This window comes from Kogia breviceps, chromosome 18 (genome assembly GCF_026419965.1).
Source record: "Kogia breviceps isolate mKogBre1 chromosome 18, mKogBre1 haplotype 1, whole genome shotgun sequence".
NCBI classification, from domain to species: Eukaryota; Metazoa; Chordata; class Mammalia; order Artiodactyla; family Physeteridae; genus Kogia; species Kogia breviceps.
In genome coordinates, this window is record NC_081327.1 from 1277703 (window position 1) to 1296541 (window position 18839).

At 48.6% G+C, this 18839-nt stretch overlaps 1 protein-coding gene across 2 annotated transcripts; it reads right to left on the reverse strand.

Moving 5' to 3' along the window:
- Positions 1 to 3973: 3973 nt before the first annotated feature.
- On the reverse strand, positions 3974 to 16671 carry LOC131744814 (zinc finger protein 773-like). 2 transcript variants are annotated; one of them, XM_059044728.2, is made up of 5 exons: positions 16327 to 16656; positions 14254 to 14292; positions 11598 to 11724; positions 11008 to 11106; positions 3974 to 6571 (listed from the first exon to the last, which is right to left on the reverse strand). In XM_059044728.2, the coding sequence occupies exons 1-5, from the start codon at positions 16414 to 16416 to the stop codon at positions 5472 to 5474; spliced, it is 1455 nt and encodes a 484-aa protein (XP_058900711.1). In that variant the 5' UTR covers positions 16417 to 16656; the 3' UTR covers positions 3974 to 5471. The 2 variants fall into 2 exon arrangements, with proteins under 2 accessions (XP_058900711.1, XP_066876072.1); XM_067019971.1 differs by lacking the exon at positions 14254 to 14292 and having other exon boundaries at positions 16327 to 16671.
- Between the last annotated feature and the right edge of the window lie 2168 nt (positions 16672 to 18839).

The window sequence follows — 18839 nt, forward strand, 5'->3', positions numbered from 1 at the left end:
TTCCTCTCCTTTTTTTGATTTATCAGATGTTTTGCATATTCCTGACACTAATCTTTTACCCATCATATGTGCTGCAGTTGTTTTCTACTATCGTTAAGCTTGCATTTTTATTTTCTTTAAAGTATCTTTTGGGAGCTTCCCTGGTGGCGCAGTGGTTGAGAGTCCGCCTGCCGATGCAGGGGACATGGGTTCATGCCCCGGCCCAGGAAGGTCCCACATGCTGCGGAGCGGCTAGGCCCATGAGCCATGGCCACTGAGCCTGCGAGTCCGGAGCCTGTGCTCTGCAACAGGAGAGGCCACAACAGTGAGAGGCCTGCGTACCACAAAAAATAAAAAAATAAAAAATTAAAGTATCTTTTGGTGAAAAGAAATTCATATTTTTTTTAGTCATGTCAATTTATCTTTTGTTTTATGATTTCTGCTTTTCATGTCTTGCTAGGAAATCTTTTTCTACACCAAAGTAAAAAAGATATTCTATTTTTCTATTGCTTACGAAAATATTTTGAAATTTGGCTTCTGCCATTTAAGTTGTAACAAATCTGGAATTAACTTTCTGTGTGGTGTGAGGTGGAAATGCAATCACTTTTTTCCTCATCTGGGAAATCAGTTTTTTAGCTGCATTTGTTGTATAGTCCCTTCTTTTCCCACTAATCTGCTATGCTACCTCTGCTGTATCTCTGTCTATATCTCCACCATCCTCGCATGCCCTGCAGTTTCCTGGACATCCAGGATTCTCTGTAGACTCTGCACCTTTGTACACTCTGTCTCCTTTGGCTGTGATGCCTTCTCACTTTCTGTATCTGTATCTGGTAACTACTCCTAGTTATTTAGGACTCAGACCTCAAGACACCTCTTCTGGGAAGCCTCCCCTGACATCTTTTTCTCATCTGGGCTGGATTAGATGCCCCCTTCCCAGTGTTCTTTTAGCACCACGTGACGTCCTTTCTTAGAACAAATACAGCACACACAGTATCATCATTACCTTCTCCTTGGACAGTGAGGAGGGGACTCCACTCTACCTTCTCTGGCCCCTGCCCCAAATTCTCCTTGAGACTGTCCCTTTAAAGGTGTCACGAATCCAAGGACTAGCAAAAACAAAACAACGCAAAACCCTGAGTTTCAGAAATGTGACAACCCAGCTGGTGTCAGGTATCAGGGGCACATTTCCATCTTCCGCTCCGCACCAATCCTCTTTCCTCCAGGTCCCTGGAGTCGGTGTCCTTGGCCTTGTGTGCCTTTTACATGTGGGAAAGTGAGGATTGGAGTGCGGGGTCAGCCAAGGTCACGCCCCGACCAGGGCCGGACGACTGGGGAGTCCAGTAAGCTTGAAGGACCCGCCTGGGTCCCCGCCCGGTTCACAGGGTTGGACTGGCAGCGGGTAGCTGGGTCAGACGCAGGTGAGTGGGTGGGCTTCGGGCCGCCAGCCATTGGGACCCTCGTCCTATTAGCCCCAGAGCCCCCATATAGAGGATGCTGTTGTCCTAGGACTTTTTCGCCCTCCACTCTCTGCCCTGGAGTTTGGGGTACTCAGACGTGAGTTATTCTTGGCCTATGGTCCTTAATCGAAAACGGGGATTGTGTGGTGCACTTCCAATTTCTGGAACCCAATAGGATGAGGTAAGGGTTGCCAGGCACAAGAACTAGCATGTGTATATGCTTCATTGTGGCACTGACCTGGAATGTACTAGAAACCACAAGTCTACGCTATGTCTTTTGGGACCAGAGAGCAGGTGGGCAGGAATCAGCCGTGAAATGGCAAATGAGGAGCTGGGCCTTCTGAGTGGTGGGGGCCATAGACGGTTTAGAGCTGATGGAGGTGCCCCTGATTCAGGCCGTAACAAGATCTCTCTGGCTACAGAACACAGTGTGGGGGTGATTGTTTCCCTAGTTTTCAGTCAGCTGTAGTTTCCTCTGACAAGATCTAATGATAGATATTTTATTATTTTTACTTTTTTCTAGATTTAATTTGCTCTATATTTTGTTCAGGATTTTTTTCACCTGTATTAATTAGGACTATAGTTCTGTAATAATTACTATTTTTTTGTATTCATTACGTTTTTATATGTTAGGTTGGTCTCTTAAAATGAGTTGGAAAGCATTTGATCCTTTTCTTATTTTCTGAAAGGACATGTTATTGTAGTATTATTTACCCTGTAAATGTTTTATAGAATTTGCCAGCAATGTTTGATAATTTATTGTTTTTGAACATATTTTATTCAGTTTATTTCTAAATACTTCATATTTTGATGGTATTGTAACAGATTTCTTCTTTTCAGTTTCCAAACATTCATTGCTAGTATATGGAAACACAAGTAATTTTTGTATATTGGCCTTTTTATCCTGGGACCTTGCTAAACTCAGTCATTCTCAGTCATTAGACCTAGTGGCTTTTTGGTGAATGAGTTGTAATTTTCAACATAATCATGTCTTACATGAATAGACCGTTTTGGTTCTACCTTTACAATCTTTAGAATTTTTTTTTAATGTTACTAACACAGACCACTAGTACAATGTTAAGTGATGAGCATAGACATACTTGCATTATTCCCAATATCAGGGCAAAAGCATTAGGCTTTCACCATCAAATATATTAGCTGTTGTTTTTTTCATAGATACCCTGTATCAGGTTGAGGAAGTTCCCATCTAATCCTAATTTGCTGAGAATTTGTATCATTCACTGGTTTTGAATTCTGTGAAATTCTTCCACTACATCTTTGAGATGATTGTTTTTATTTTAGTCTATTAATATAGATTACATTATAGATTCAGTTAAATCATCTTTGCATTCCTGATAAACAGCATTAGGTTATGATTTATGTGTTTACATATGTATATGGCTGGATTCAGTGTGCTAAAATTTTGTTAAGGTTTTTGTTGTATCTATGATCATGTGGGTATTGGTCCATAGTGTTTTTGGTTCTTTTTTTTTTTTTTTTTTTTTTTTTTTTTTTTGCGGTACGCAGGCCTCTCACTGTTGTGGCGTCTCCCATTGCGGAGCACAGGCTCCGGACACGCAGGCTCAGCGGCCATGGCTCACGGGCCCAGCTGCTCCACGGCATGTGGGATCTTCCTGGACCGGGGCACGAACCCGTGCTCCCTGCATCGGCAGGCTGACTGTCAACCACTGCGCCACCAGGGAAGCCCCATAGTGTTTTAATAGCATCATTCACTTAACTAGTTGGGAAGTGTTTGAATCTTGTTTTAGAAGAATTTCTGTGTAATTGGTACTGTTTCACCTTTAAATATTCTTGAAGAGTTTTTACATGTTCCAGGGATGACCTGGCAGCTGACAGCCACCAAGAAAAACAGGAATATCAGCCCTACAACCACAAGGAACTGAAATGGCCCAACGACTCAAATGAGCAGGAAACAATTTCCTTCACTCCATGAAAAAAACCACAACCCTGCCAACAACTTGAGTTTAGCACAGTGAGCCCATCCCAGGTCTCAGTGGGCATATGACATATAGAACTATAATATAAATTTATGTTGTTTAAGCCATAAGTTTGTGGTAATTTGTTAGGACAGCAATAGAAAGCTAATATATCAACATTATTCTTCAAGTACTTCTTTATTTTGGCCATGCTACGCAGCTTGTGGGATCTTAGTTCCCCGACCAGAGACTGAACCCGGGCCACAGCAGTGAGAGCACTGAGTCCTCACCATTGGATCGCCAGGAAATTGCCTTCAAGTACTCCTTTACTTTCTAATGCAAGAATATTTCCTATGCTCGTGTTATATTTTTCCAGCTCCAACCTGGAAATAGCCTCTTATTTAAGGAGTTCTGGTTCTTTTTATTGAAATATTGTATTCATAAGCCAATAACTGGGCAATAAATATGCTCACAGCTGCTGGAATGCCACTTCTTTCTAGGCTGTCTCAGAAGAGATAGGGAATGTGTTCATATGTAAACATTTCTACATAGAGTTTTTTATGTGTATTTAAATTTACAGAGATTTCACAAGATTGGATATTTATTTTTTAAATTTATTTATTTTTAAATTTATTTTTGGCTGTGTTGGGTCTTTGTTGCTGCTCATCGGCTTTCTCTAGTTGTGGCAAGCAGGGGCTACTCTTCATTGTGTATTGCGGTGGCTTCTCTTGTTGCAGAGCACAGGCTCTAGGCATGCAGGCTTCAGTAATTGTGGCTTGTGGGCTCTAGAGCATGGGCTCTAGATTGCAGGCTCAATAGTTGTGGCGCACAGGCTTAGTTGCTCCGCGGCATGTGAGATCTACCCGGACCAGGGCTCAAACATGTGTCCCCTGCATCGGCAGGTGGATTCTTAACCACTGCGCCGCCAGGGAAGTCCCAAGACTGGATATTTAAAAGGGTCTTAAGACTCCAATAGCATACTCAGATAAGGCTTTCTTTTACAGGCAAAAATAAGAGAAAGAGTACAATACCAAAAGTACAATCAATAAAAAACAAATGGGTAAATTGGATATCATGAAAATTAAGAAATTCTACTCTAGGAAAGATAATGTTAAGAAATGAAAACCAAAGCCACAGACTGTGAGGAAATATTGGTAAAGCATATATCAAATGAGTAACTTGCACCCAGAATATATTAAGAAATTGCAAGACAATTCCTTAATAGTAGGCAAAAAACTTTGAACAGATAATTCACTAAAGATATATGGACGGCAAATACACAGGAAGTCATTAGGGAAATGCAAATTAAAACCACAGTGAAATACTACTACATACCTACTAGGATGGCTAAAATGAATGGCCAGTGTCTTACATACAAAGGTCAGGAAGGATGTGAAGAAACTGAAAAACGAATACACTCCAGGAAATGTGAGATGACATAACCATTTAGAACACAAGGTGGCAAGTTCTTTAAAAGTTAAATATTTGGATCAACTTCCAGCATCAGTGTGAGGAGCTCTGCAAGCCCTGCTTGCCAATGAAACTGGTGAAAAATTATAAAAACACCATCTAAAGCCTCTAGAAATGATCCTAAGGCTACACAGCAAATGAAGAAACATTTAAGGAAATCTAATAGGACGAACAGCAAGAGCCAGTCACATCTGAACCAAGGCCACACCCTCTCTCCCTGCTTCAAACTCAGAGATGAAAACTCCAGACTGAGGCAGCCAAGAACACAGGGCTCCCTCTCACTAGAGCTGCCAGGCAGAGGACTATCCTCTCAAGAGGGGCAGGATGTCAGCAATTCTCATCCTGCTCCAGTGTGCATGTTTGGATGAATGATATTCAATTGTTGGCTCACTCATAAAGGCTGCTCTCAAAGCTTCTATGTTTAAGTTAGGTTAACCAGGAGACAGCACATGCCCTGCACTCTTAAGTCCTTTCTCCAATCTGAACTTCCTGGTGCCAAACAGGGTTAAGACTTTGGCTGCAACCTTTCTTCATGTCCCCATATTCATAAGGCCTGTTTGAGCTGTGAAGTTTCTGTTGCTGAATCAGAGTGGACCTTTGGTTAAAGACTTTTCCACATTAGCTGCATTCAAGACTTTTCTCCACTGTGAACTTTATGGTGTTGAATGAGGTTGAAACGCTGGCTAAATGATTTCCCACAACTGCTGCACTCATAGGGCATTTCTCCAGTGTGAATCCTCCGATGTTTAACAAGGCTGGAGCTGTGGCGGAACAATTTCCCACATTCCCTGCACTCGTAAGGCCTTGCTCCAGTGTGAACCCTCTGGTGTTTAACAAGGCTAGAATTCTCACTAAAGAATCTTCCACATTCATTGCACTTAAAAGGCTTTTCTCCAGTGTGAACTTTTCGGTGTTGCATGAGGCTAGAGCTTTGGCTAAAGAATTTCCCACATTCGCTGCACTCATAAGGCCTTTCTCCAGTGTGAACTCGCCAGTGATTAATTAGGCTTGACTTGTGGCTATAGAATTTCCCACACTCGCTGCACTTATAAGGCCTTTCTCCAGTGTGAACTCTCTGATGTTTCATGAGGCTTGAGTTAAAGCTAAAGAATTTCCCACATTCGCTGCACTCATAAGGCCTCACTCCAGTGTGGATTCTGTGATGCTGAACAAGTGTGGAATTATGCCTGAAGGCCTTTCCACATTCACTGCATTTAAAAGGCTTTTCTCCAGTGTGAACTCTCCGGTGTTGAATGAGGTCAGCATTGCGACTAAAAGATTTTCCGCATTCACTACACCCGTAAGGCCTTTCACCGGTGTGAACTATTTGGTGTATAAAAAGGTTGGATTTATGGCTAAATAATTTGCCACATTCGCTGCATTCATAAGGCTTTTCTCCAGTGTGTAGTCTCTGGTGCTGAACAAGTAAGTATTTCTGACCAAAGGCTTTCCCACACTCGCTGCATCTGTAATGCCTTTTGGCAGGGTGAAAGCCCTCCCCACTTTCGGTGCTCCTATGTGGCTCCCCTCTGCTGTGAGCCACCTGATGCTTGGGAAGACCAGAGCTAGTTGGGGAGAGCTTCCCACCCTCCTCACCCTCTTCTCTTCTTGAGGGTTTCTCTCCAGAGCTCAGCTTCTGGTGTTGGTGAAGGTTTGCTCTGAGCACTCCCTCTATATAAACACCCTGCTCAGGTGCCACATCCTCAGCCTCCGCTCCACACCAACAACCTGAAAGCAGAGAAATGCTGATGAAGAGTACGTAGACTTTGGCGGGATGGGGCAGCACCCTCACAAACGTGTCTGACACAGCCAGTATGGAGTCCCTAGGATTACTGGCAGGGTGAGGGAGAGCTCGCTGTGCAGTGCAGGACCTGACAACCTCACAGATCAGGGGGACTCATGAGTAGCAAGGATACAGGATGGGGTGCAGCCCAGGGAGGAAAGGCAGGGTCTCCAACACACTCCTCTGCAAATGGCTTTCACCAGGGCTCACCTGCTGGAGACACAGGAACACAGTGCAGAAGGGTGTGTCCAGGCCCAGAAAAATTGAAGGCAATTAAGTAGCTGGTGTTCAAGGACTATTAAGGATATGTGTACACCTCATGAAACATGGAGTGAAAGCTTGTATTGTGACCTGGAAAACTTCCCATTCTCCTGTTGCCTCAACAGCCCCATAAACCAGCTGTAAACTATGCCACCATGTGCACCAGTGTGAGAAGGTGCGCCCCTGCCACAAGTTCTCTTACCTACCTTCCTGACTGAGACCGAGGGCCATTTAAACTCACCAGTGAAATCCCCTCACACCTTCCTCATGTTCCTCTCCTCAGTCCTAACCAGTGATGCTGCATCCCCTTCAGAGAAGTCCACCATGGCACTCTGTGAAGGTCGATGGTGCTGGCAACCGCTTCTTCACTGCTATTGCTTTTGTCTCCTGATCCCATGGGTACTGGGGGCCCCATTCCTGGAGATCAGTGGCTCAAGATCTTACGGGCCAGGATCTTAGCAGGAACATTTAATTCCAGCAACTCCCAGTAACCAGAGGAGGTGAGCCAATTATTCAAGAAAAGTAGGGCTTCCCTGGTGGTGCAGTGGTTGAGAATCCGCCTGCTGATGCAGGGGATTACGGGTTCGTGCCCCGGTCCAGGAGGGTCCCACATGCCAGAGTGGCTGGGCCCGTGAGTCATGGCCGCTGAGTCTGCGCGTCCGGAGCCTGTGCTCCGCAAGGGGAGAGGCCACAACAGTGAGAGGCCCGTGTACAGCAAAAAAGAAAAAGAAAAAGAAAATACCTTTGCAACATTGCTGGGCTCTACTTAGTGCCACTGCCTATCAACATGCCAACTACTGCTTAGCTCCCGAGGTCTAGGGATGATCGGAAAAGGAGATCTGGCCACCAGAGCTTTCCTGAATGGATCCCGACCCAGCTGAAGTCACCTTAGAAAGGGAAGCTGCTGCCTATGAGAGGGGCCACAGGAAGCATCCAAGGTCTTCTCAGACCCAGCAGCTCAAGAACATAGGAGATCACAAGGAATTATAAGGTGAAACTTGCAATTTCACAAGACTAGAAATACCAATGATTCTTAAAGATTTCATTCAAAGAGGTGGGGAAAGGGAGCTGATTGGTAACTGAGAGCATTTAACATGGGTGCACATTCAGCCCAGAGATGAGGCAGCTGCCAGCATTTGGAAAGATTCTAAGATGCATAATTAAAGATACTTTGGCCCTCCAAGTTCAATTCTCACCTAATATTTTGGGCCTGAAGGACCCCAGGGAGGATAGAGGGCATCTCAAACGCCAGGGTAGGTGTGACAGAGACCAAAACTTTTGATGGGATTATAAAGGCCTCAGATGAGGAATCTGAAGCCCTGCCGTTAACTGAATTGGATTTTCATGGCCTGGAGATGCCCAGTGGGAAACGATCAAGGAAGCCCATGTGCTCCTCTGCAAAAACTGGAATGGTTCAATGGATCTGTCAGTTCTTTGGGCATTCAGACAAGAAGAATCCTGAGCACGTTTCTAAATCAGGAGGCCCTCTTTGTCACAGAGTCCAGGAGTTGTTCTTGCAGGCGCCCATCCCAATACAGAGCTTTGTTGCTTAACCTTATTGGTATATCTCACACTAAATGGGAGGCCACGGATGGAACTATCTCCAGACGTGCCATGAGAGCTCCACACACCCTGACTCACAAATTCTGACGTATCACATCCGCTGCCTGGTGTGCGGGTAACCACCCCCAATGCCTAGCATTCTTTCCCGAGTTGCTGATGCCCCCTCCTGCCTCCAGGGTGATACTGGTAGAACTAGTCATGGCAAACAAACTGCACCAGGTGTCAACAATCTTTATCAAACAGCGGCCCATGACGGTGACCCCTGATGCTTGGGTTTTCCTATGAGAGACAGATGTGTATGACACCTGAACAAGCTCAAGTCCCTCTCACAAAGTGAGAACCTCTGGAGTTGCCCCTGCTGGTGAAGGTAGTAAACATGCCATAGTATCACCTGAAACAAGGTACTGGCCTTTGGCTGGTGGTTCAAGATCTACTAAAAGAAGGGGAGATTATTCCTGCTATTTCTCCCTAACAGGAGTGGCACTTAACTGTTGATTATCGAAACCTTAAAGCTCAAGTTCTCCCCATCAGGGGTCCAACACCTAACATAATCCAGTTAACTGAAGACATCAAGAGGGCATCAGTGACTACTTGGCCACAGTGGATCTGGCCCAGTACATTTTATTCTAGGCCTATGACCCCTTAGTCACAGCCCCAATTCGCCCTTACCTTTGAAGGAACCCAACATACATTTACCAAGTTGTCCATGAGTTATTTAAACAGCCCAGCCCACAATTACTGCCAGGACCCGGACTGGGTCCCCTCCCCACTCCAGTTCTTTATCCACCAGGTACCTCCCTTTTTCCATCAACCCAAGGACGCTGGGCAAAACAGGCAATTATCTATTCTCATCTTATTATTTTATTTTATTTTTATTTTTTTGGCTATGTCGTGTGGCATGCGGGATCTTAATTCCCCAACCAGGGATCGGGCCCATGCCCCCAGCAGCAGAAGTGTGGAGTCTTAACCACTGGACCACCAGGGAAGTCCCTATTTATTCCCATCTTAATCAGACTTGTGATAGCCACAGGAGACATCGGCTTTGGCACTAGTACAGCAGCCTTTGTCAAACAAAGGCTGATCTGGCCCTCTCAGATCACGTACAAAGGCTGCAGGAAACCTTGGCTCTTATTCAACAGACCTACAGGTCTCTGAGCCCAAATGGTCATGGATAACAGACTGGCTCATGATTGTTTACTAGCCAGGAAAGGTGGCTCAGGACAGCTACAGGCCAAGCTACGAAGATTAGGACAAGTGGTAAAAATCTTTCATAACATAACCAAAAGCTTCCAAAAGACTCCCTTAAACCCGGAGGTGCCTGATCTGTTCTCTTGCCTTTCCCCTACTACCTGCCGTGCTGGCTGCGGCCTGGGTTTCAAACCCTCATTATATACCTGGTAGGACCCTTCTTAGTTGTCACCTTTGTCAAAGATTGCCTTTGGCGGCAAGAACATACTATTCCTGTCACCTCTAACATCGCCACAACCCAGGTGGCAAGCGTCACCCATCACAATGAGAGTTGATAATGATGTTGAGACACCACAGGGTCAACTATATTGCAACCTTTGAAGCTCCCTGTTTTCCTGCTCCCTCGGCATCCCCACAAAGAGGCTGCGAGCACCCCGCCAGTGCACCAGTGCGAGGAGGCTGGTCCCTGCAACAAGTTGCCCTTCTGGTCCTCCCCTGAGTGTGACCTAGTACGTTTAAATGCACCAATAAAATCCCCTCGTTTTGGGACTTCTCTGGTGGTGCAGTGGTTAAGAATCTGCCTGCCAATGCAGGGGACACAGGTTCGAGCCCTGTTCTGGGAAGATCCCACATGCCACGGAGCAGCTAAGCCCATGTGCCACAGCTACTGGGCCTGCGCTCTAGAGCTTGCGAGCCACAACTACCGAAGCCTGTGTGCCTAGAGCCTGCGCTCTGCAACAAGAGAAGTCACTGCAATGAGAAACCCATGCACCGCAACAAAGAGCAGCCCCTGCTCTCTGCAACTAGAGAAAGCCCGCGAGCAGCAACTTAGACCCAACGCAGCCCAAAATAAATAAATAAATAAATAAATAAATAAATAAATCCCCTCGTGCCTTTTCTTGCATTCTCCCCCCAACCACCAACAGAAACACTTGCCAACAGGTCCTCACCCTCTGCTTCCCCCCTGCTCTGATGAGCCCGCTCCCTCGCGCTCCTCCCACGTGACCCCCCCCTCGGCGTGCAGTGACTGTCTCTCTGGACCTGTGAGCATAATAAACTTTGGTTTTTTTCCTTAAGCTCTCCTGTGTTTCCTCTCGTGGCTGCACCTGCCTGGCCATGTCATAAAAGAGCACAAAACGAGTCTACTGTTGGTGAGCACTGCAGAGGGAGCAGTGGAGGACGGGTGGGGGACAGCCCTGGGTCAGAAACCACAGCAACCCTGAGAAGCGGGCAGAGCTGAGGAAGAAAAGAAGAAAATCAGCCTTGGCCCCTTGTTTGACACCAAAACATCAGGGCACCATGGAGAGACTCCTGGTATGATTTGAACCCATCCCCGAGTTCCCTCTCCCCACTTCCTCCCTCCAAGCACCTCTTGGCGTGGCTGTGATCACGACTCCACAGGCAGACACAAAGGGCTCTCCCCACTGCTCCAACTGGGTAACTTCATGGGTCTTGGAAGAAGTGAGTCCTAAGGGAGGAACAAGGCAGGCAGGTCAAAGCAACCCGCTCCACGGCAGCCCACAGGGACGAAGACTGAATATTACAAACAAAAAGCTTGGAGAAGGATCTTGCAGGAACAACCCAGTCAAGCAGTGGCTGTGTTGGTACCTGAATTCCTGGCACAGGCAGATCCCATGTCAGCCAAAGGAAGAGGGCAGAACTGGGGGCACAGGACTGCCATGCATCTCCACAGCATCACCAGGCCAGGGAGAGGCCAGTAGCGTGTGATCCATCAGTCGGACTACAACAGTCCTGATCCCCAAATCCTTGCCTGCACAACTTTGGGGCAGCAGCAGCTTGGGGACAGAAGGGGTAGTGTACCCCTTTCACTCACAACGCCTACTACAGGAAACAGGGAAGGACGCAGTACCCATGGACCAGCTTTGGGAAGGACAGACCTGCCCTTGGAGAAGGGGAAGAGCAGAGCCCCGCCTAAGCTGTGGGGTGAAAGGAACTTACCCAGAGAGGCCATCAGTGAGAAGTTCTCCAGCATCACACTGCGGTACAGGAGTCTCTGGGCTTCATCAAGGAGCCCCCACTCCTCCTGTGAGAAGTAGACAGCCACATCCTCAAACGTCACTCGGCCCTGCCAAGATGGGGATGGTTCAGTTTATGTGCAGCCTCCGTTCCCAGGACTCTAAGCATCTCCCCAAATATCCACCCTCCTCCCAAGCTCCCCACCTCAGAGACGATCCCAGGCCCTGGTGCCATTGATGCCCACCCTCTGATGGCCGTCCCATCGATCACTGTGTTCAGCCTTCATCAACAACAGGTAGGGGGCACATGTCATCTGAGCTCTGGTGCTAGCCTGCAGAGCCTCACCCTTCTGCCAGACAGCTTACCTGGGATCCTCTAGATGTGCTTCCCAAACACAACCAAAACTGAGTCACCGTTCTCCCCTCAGGCCCCAGTCCAAGGGCCTGGGGCCATCAGTTGACACTCCCTCCCAACATGTACATCGTTCTTTTTTTTTTTTAATATAAATTTATTTATTTATTTTATTTTTGGCTGTGTTGGGTCTTCGTTGCTGCACGCAGGCTTTCTCTAGTTGTGGTGAGCAGGGGCTACTCTTCGTTGCGGTGCACGGGCTTCTTATTGCACTGGCTTCTCTTGTTGTGGAGCACAGGCTCTAGGCAAGAGGGCTTCAGTAGTTGTGGAACACAGGCTCAGTATTTGTGGCTCGCGGGCTCTAGAGCGCAGGCTCAGTAGTTGTGGCGCACGGGCTTAGTTGCTCCATGGCATGTGGGATCTTCCCGGACCAGGGCTCAAACCCATGTCCCCTGCATTGGCAGGCGGATTCTTAACCACTGCGCCACCCGGGAAGCCCTGTACATTGTTCTTTACACCACACCTCCCTTCACAACCCCAACCCCTCACTGCCACCACCATCCCCTACACCACATCCTGCATCTCCCTGGCCTCACCATGTGCCAGTGTGCACATGGCATCCTGAGGGGGCTTGGCAAGTGCAATCAGAATCCTACCGTTCCAGTGTTCCAAAGGCACTAACTGCCAGGGGCAACCTCCAGGCCTGCTTTGAAGGCCTCCTTACTTGGCCCTTATCCATGCTTCATCGTCAGCCACCCGAAATGACGCGCAGATCTCAGGTACACTCAGCCCTCTTCCACTTCTGTGTTGCAAAGCTGTCCCCTCACCAGTCTCAGCTTCCTCTGACACTTATTCAAAGCCCAGGTCCAGGGACTTCCCTGGTGGTCCAGGGGTTAAGACTCTGTGCTTCCAATGCTGGGGGCTTGGGTTCCATCCCTGGTCGGGGAACTAAGATCCCACATGCACGCAGCGTGGGCAAAAAAATTAAAAAAAAAAAAAAAAAAGAACAAAAGCCCAGGTTCACCTGTTTCTCACATCAGGCCTAACAGCTGTCCCAGAGGACCCTGTGTGATCTTGTGCTAACCTCCAGGTCACAGTGGGGATAAGAACAAGAGCCTGGGGAGCCCATAGCTGGATGAATAAGCAATAGCACCAGGGTTGCTGTCATCTCACTGCCTTGTCTCATATCCACTCCCCATGGAAACCCTGGCCACCAGCCAGATCCTCCTCACTCCTACAATGCCTCCCAATGGCCACTACATTCCCTCATGTGTTTCTGTGAAGCCCACCACCCCATCTAGCAAGAGACCCAGTCCTCGGCCCCACACTCTCCTCCCTTGTCACCTAACACACTGCCGCAGGACCTGAAGGTGCCCCCTGCCAAATCTGATCTCAGTTCTATCCTGGTCCACACACCATCCAAATTGTGGGTGAATCCAATGTGAATGCTTCACCTGAACTCAAAATGTGTGCGCCCAGGTATCCACTGGATGAATCCACTCAAGGGTTTCTGGAGCATCTCAGTTCAACAATCAGAACCTAGCTCCTAATATTCCCACTGAAAATTACTCTTGCCGCTGACTTTGACATAGTAGTACTAACCCTGCTTCTAGCTACTAAGGCCAAACATCTCCGAGTCACCAGAATCTTCCTCTTCTCTCTCCCACCCTCCACATCAGAAAGTCTGCTCAGACCTACTTAAAAAAACAGACACAGACTCCAACATGTCTCCCACCTCCACTGTCACTACTCTGGTCCAGCTACCCACACTCACCTGGACTATTGCAGTAGCCTCCTCCCTGGTCTCCCTGTAACCCAACAGTCTGCTCTCTACTCTTCAGCAGAAAATGCTTGTTAAGCCTGGGTCAGGTCAGTTCCCTCCTCTGCTCCAAACCTTCTATGGCTCCCACCACCCTCCGAATAGAGACCCACCTCTTCAGCCCACCATTCCAGATCTAACGCCTGCTTCCTGCTGTTTCCACCAGACATAATGGAGACCTAAGGTTGCCTGGGCATTCCCAGCTCAACCTCACCTCTAGCATCTTCTAATGTTGACCACTGTGAATGGAATTTCTTCTAAGTGTCATGCCACTGGTTGCCAGAAATGGAAACCAATCCGTATAATTCCTGGTCTGGACTCAGGGACCTGACCTTGGATGACCACCTTCCAGGGATCTCAGATGGCAGGGTAGGGAGAGTAGCAGGTAGAGTCCCAAGACACTACAATCCTGGACCCCATGCAGGTGGGAGGTGAAAAGGGTGAAGACCGAGGACACCTTTCACTTACCTCTTCATGGTCTGCAGGTGATTCTGCAGCCACAGTAACCTATGGAAAAGCAAGGCTGTGAGAAGCAGGCAATAATGTTGGGCCCCAAAGCCTCAATCAAGGTGCCTTACACCATCTGGGCCTCAGTCCTCAGTGATGCCTCTTACCAGCTGTGTGACCTTGGACAAATACTCGACCTCCCTGTGCCTCAGTGTTGTGATCTGTCAAATGGTGATAACAATGGTGTCCACTCAGTGGGGCTGTTGTCTGCATCAAACTCATTCCTATGCAACAAGTTCTCAATATCAACTCTTACTGTCCTCATAAGTGATGCTTCTGTCAAGATTTCCTGGTAGGAAAAAAAAAAAAAAAGAAAGAAAGACTGGGCTTCCCTGGTGGCGCAGTGGTTGAGAATCTGCCTGCCGATGCAGGGGATACGGTCCGGGAAGATCCCACGTGCCGCGGAGCGGCTGGGCCCGTGAGCCATGGCCGCTGAGCCTGCGCATCCGGAGCCTGTGCTCCACAACGGGAGAGGCCACAACAGTGAGAGGCCCGCGTACCACCAAAAAAAAAAAAAAAAAAAGGTTTCCTGGTAGGTATTAAAAATGCAGTTTTTTAACATGCCTTTTAACTAAGAAAATACAATATTGAAGATGTTTAATTTAATTGAATGCTTAGCAGTATATTGAAATTTCAACCAATTATTAAGTGTTTATATCGATTAACTTGTTAAAGCGATGTTATTTTAATTGCCTATGTAAGTGTGTATGTATATACATACATATTTATGTACACACGTATATATGTAATTTTACCAGTTAGTGTTAAATGAGTATTTATTTCACAAACTCACGATTTAATCAACTGGGGACTTGGGCCTGAGAAAATTGAGTAGATACTAGTCCAACTGGCAACCGAACTGCTTGCTATATACTCTCCTGAAGGGAGTCCTGCTAGGCGCCTTTGCACTGGAGCAGCTGCTCATCCCTCCTGCCGTAAAAGCTGGGGGAACTTAGGCACCAAAGGAGATGCTCTACTAACCTCGCTGAGTATTCTTTTTCTCCACAAGGAGTGGAAATGAGGGCCTACTGAGCCTGGAGTGGCAAATCTACACCACTGAACATCTCAGTCTCCACCCCAGACCTGGGTCCTTACACCCTATAACCCTCCATTCCTGCACACACCAGCCAGAACCACTTTGGAGCACAGGACTCCACCCCTCTGGAGGCAGCCCCACCCTCCAGGCTCATCTGAAATAAAACCTTCGATTCTCCCTCCTAAATAGGACCCACAGTGTTTGCCGTGGTCCAGGCCACCACCCATCATCCCTTGGATATCTCCAGCCCAGATCTCTCCGCAGAACCCCATGAGTGAGTGAGCAAGTTACCCACATGACACCTCCACTCTGGGACATCTCAGGGTTACCATGTCCAAAATCCAACTCCCAACCTTATCCCTGAAGCCTGCTCCCTGCAAACCAAAAAACAGGATCGTCCTTCCTTCCCTACACAGCCACATCTGGTGCAGCAGGAAATCCTGTCTGTTCAATGTTTAAAGCCTATAAGAAATCTGATCAATCCTCCCCGCTGTTGCCACCAGCAATGGTCCAGTCCGCACCAGCACTCTCTATTAGTCTATTGTACTTCCTTACTCACAGGTCTCCTAGTCTCCACTCTTATCACCCCCACCCCCGTCTGTTTTTCCCTGAGAAGTCTTTGGAAAACTTTGACACATAGATTGAGTCTCTCCACTTCACAACCCTTCGTGGCCACCAGCGGCCACAGAATGAAGGCCCAGATGCTCCGGCTGCCTTTTCACGTGGGACTCATCCCCTTAAGCTGTTCCGTGCAGACTCGAGGGAAACTTCAAGTTTAAGACTCTCAGTTCGGTTACTGTTCCAAGTCTTTGATTGTGCCGGTCCCTCTGCCTGTAACCCTCTCCCACACCCCATCATACTGGCTGACAGAAATGGGGACTCCCCCGCCACGAGCTCCCTACAGACCTGGACCCAGGGGCTCGAGCAGGGGACGAGCAGTAGGGCCTTTGGTGTCCGGTGGGGTGAGGGCGGTGAGAGACCGGAGGACGAGTGTTTACCTGAGCCGGGACTCTAGGCGCTGTCGCAGCCATCGGAGTCTGTGGGCGCAGCCGGGCCGGGAGCGGCGGAGCAGGTCGGGCCCCAGGCATCCCTGACCCCGACCCAGAATCGGGTCACCCCCGGGCGCTGCTGCCCGAACGTCAGACCCGCCTCAGTGCAGTGCAGCGCCTGCCTCCTCTCGCGCCTTCCCACTCTCGTCACCCCAGTTCAAACCAGCTTTCCGGAGCCTCAGACCAGGCGAAGAGACCCAACAGACCCCAAAACGACATCCCCTAAGCGGACGCCAAAAGTCCCGCCCAGCGGATTCCGCACGCGCGCGGAAATGTCTGTTTTCTTGGCCGAGCACAGCCACCGGGGAGAGCAGCGCCTTCTGGGTAATGTAGTTCACACACCGCCAAACCTTGAGGAAGTGGACACGTAATAGGGGCCGGGCGGGCACGCAGCTGTTTGCACGCGCCGTTACAGCGCGACCGTTACCGGGCAACCGTTACCGCCAGAACGCTAGGGGTTAGCACCAGACCTGAGCGAGGCGGTCAGAGGTCCCGCTGGGCTAACGGTATGACTGGTGGTGGTCCTCCAGCGGAGAGTGTGGTAAGAGGCGGATCCCGGACTCCCCCGCCCCCAGGCCCTCTGGCCTTAGGCGGGCGGGTGAGCTGGGGGACCCTGGCGGGGAAGGCTGGGGGCTCTGTCCTGCAGAGCTCCAGAGCCCTTGCCACCGCCGCGCACTGTCGGGGCCCAGGCCTTGAGGCAACGGCAAACGTCTCCCCTCATCCCCACCTCCGTGACCTAGTGGTGGCGGCAGTCTGCATGGATCGCGGTTTGCAGAACCCTGCAAACATGCCCACACACGTCCACCACCCCGTTTGGGCAGCCTGAGGAGCCCGAGGGCTAGTTGGGTCCTTGGTGCCTTGCTCCCTCAGTGATGACGACTGGGCAGGGTCTGTGGACCTGGCCCTGAGGGCACCGCCAGCTAAGATCTGCCTCTTCACCTGACAGGGTAACTGGCTGGAGCAGGGACCCCCTTCTCTTAGCCAGGACCTGGACCTCAGAGGGTGAAGTTGTGCCTTGGGACCTTGCCCTTTCTTGTTAGAACAGAGGATAAGAAATACAGGCCAGTCTTGTTTGGTGGAGCTTTACAGGAACACCGTTATCTGGCCTCAAGAACAAAGGATCTGATACCAAGAAGTTTGCAACAACTAACCACGCCCCTCCCTCACCTTTCCTATGAAAGGTCTTTGCTGACAGCTTTCAGAGAGTTCGGGGTTTTTAAGGCATGAGCCACCCATCTCCTTGCCTCGCCCTGCAATAAGCCTTTTTCTGCTCCAATCTCCGATGTTTTGGTATTGTTTGGCCTCACTCTGTGTCAGGTACAAGGACTTGAGTTCAGTAACAGACAGAGCTGCAGAGATGGAGGTGGAGGGGAAATCAGGGTCAAGAACTCTGCCAGACTCTCATCTAGAGACTATACTTATTGTAGATTGGTCTGTATTTTAATGTTCCTGTGCAGCTGGTGCTCCAGTCTTTACTTCCCTTAAGGATTTAAAGAGAATCTTGAGGGCCACAATAAAGCAGTTTCCTGGAATGAACCAGTTATCCATTACCAATTTCCTTTGACAATGGGACACCCAATATAAAAAACAATGGCGGTAAAGCGAAGACTCTGAGTTTTGGATGTAGGTAATGAGATAGTCGAGGATCCCAAGTGTTCACCTTCCTTCTTCACCCCAAACTCATCTGTGCCCTTTCCCTTCTTAAGGGCTCAGCATTGGTGTCCAAGCAGGACAATAAGCCTCAAACCCATAAGCCAACACTCCTCTCCCACCAGATTTCTCCCCTTCATCCCTTATTACTCTTTTTGTTCCACTACCCTTCCATTTCGAGATACAAAGCTAACTCCCTGCAGGTGGGAAGGATGCGGGACCATTGTTGACACCCGGCTGCTGTTGATAAAAGAGATGACAACACTTTATTATGTGTTCTCCTACCACCCATTTTACCACTGACTCCTTCTTTCGTGTCAATCTTCATTTCCCTGATTTTTCTCCTGTAAGTTTTGTCTGTGGACTCAGCAGTGGCCAACTTCATCACAGCTTTGGAATGACTCATGAGGGCAAAAGATGATGAAGACTTCACTCCTTCCTGGAACTTTCTGGAAGGGGGTGTTCAGTACTAGCTGATTCCATTGTATATATTCTTGCCTCCTTCGTCATAGATTAATTGCCCATAAGTGCATGGGCCACCATCTTTTTCTTAATCACCAGTAAGCAGGGACTCAGGGCTTCTGTCACTGGGAAGGGCTCCATATAGGTCTGTTCAGTTTCAAGACCAGTCTCCTCAAGGAGGCATTCAGATTACCCCGGGGTCGCCAATGATGAGGTGAAAATTGTCCACTCAGGCAAAGCCTCCTGTGGCCAATGCCTTGGCGAGTGGATCCTCACAAAGAGATGGTGTGTCAAACTGACAGTCCCAGCTCACTCATATTTATAGCACATTATCTCCAAGACCAGATACT

Bases quoted from the DNA above. Each gene is read 5' to 3' on its own strand.
- LOC131744814 (XM_059044728.2), bottom strand. From the start codon at position 16,416: ATGCCTGGGGCCCGACCTGCTCCGCCGCTCCCGGCCCGGCTGCGCCCA. The intron at 14,293-16,326 runs GTAAACACTCGT...GCTTTTCCATAG, and splicing joins CGCCTAGAGTCCCGGCTCAG to GTTACTGTGGCTGCAGAATC. The intron at 11,107-11,597 runs GTAAGTTCCTTT...TTCCTCCCTTAG, and splicing joins CTCACTGATGGCCTCTCTGG to GACTCACTTCTTCCAAGACC.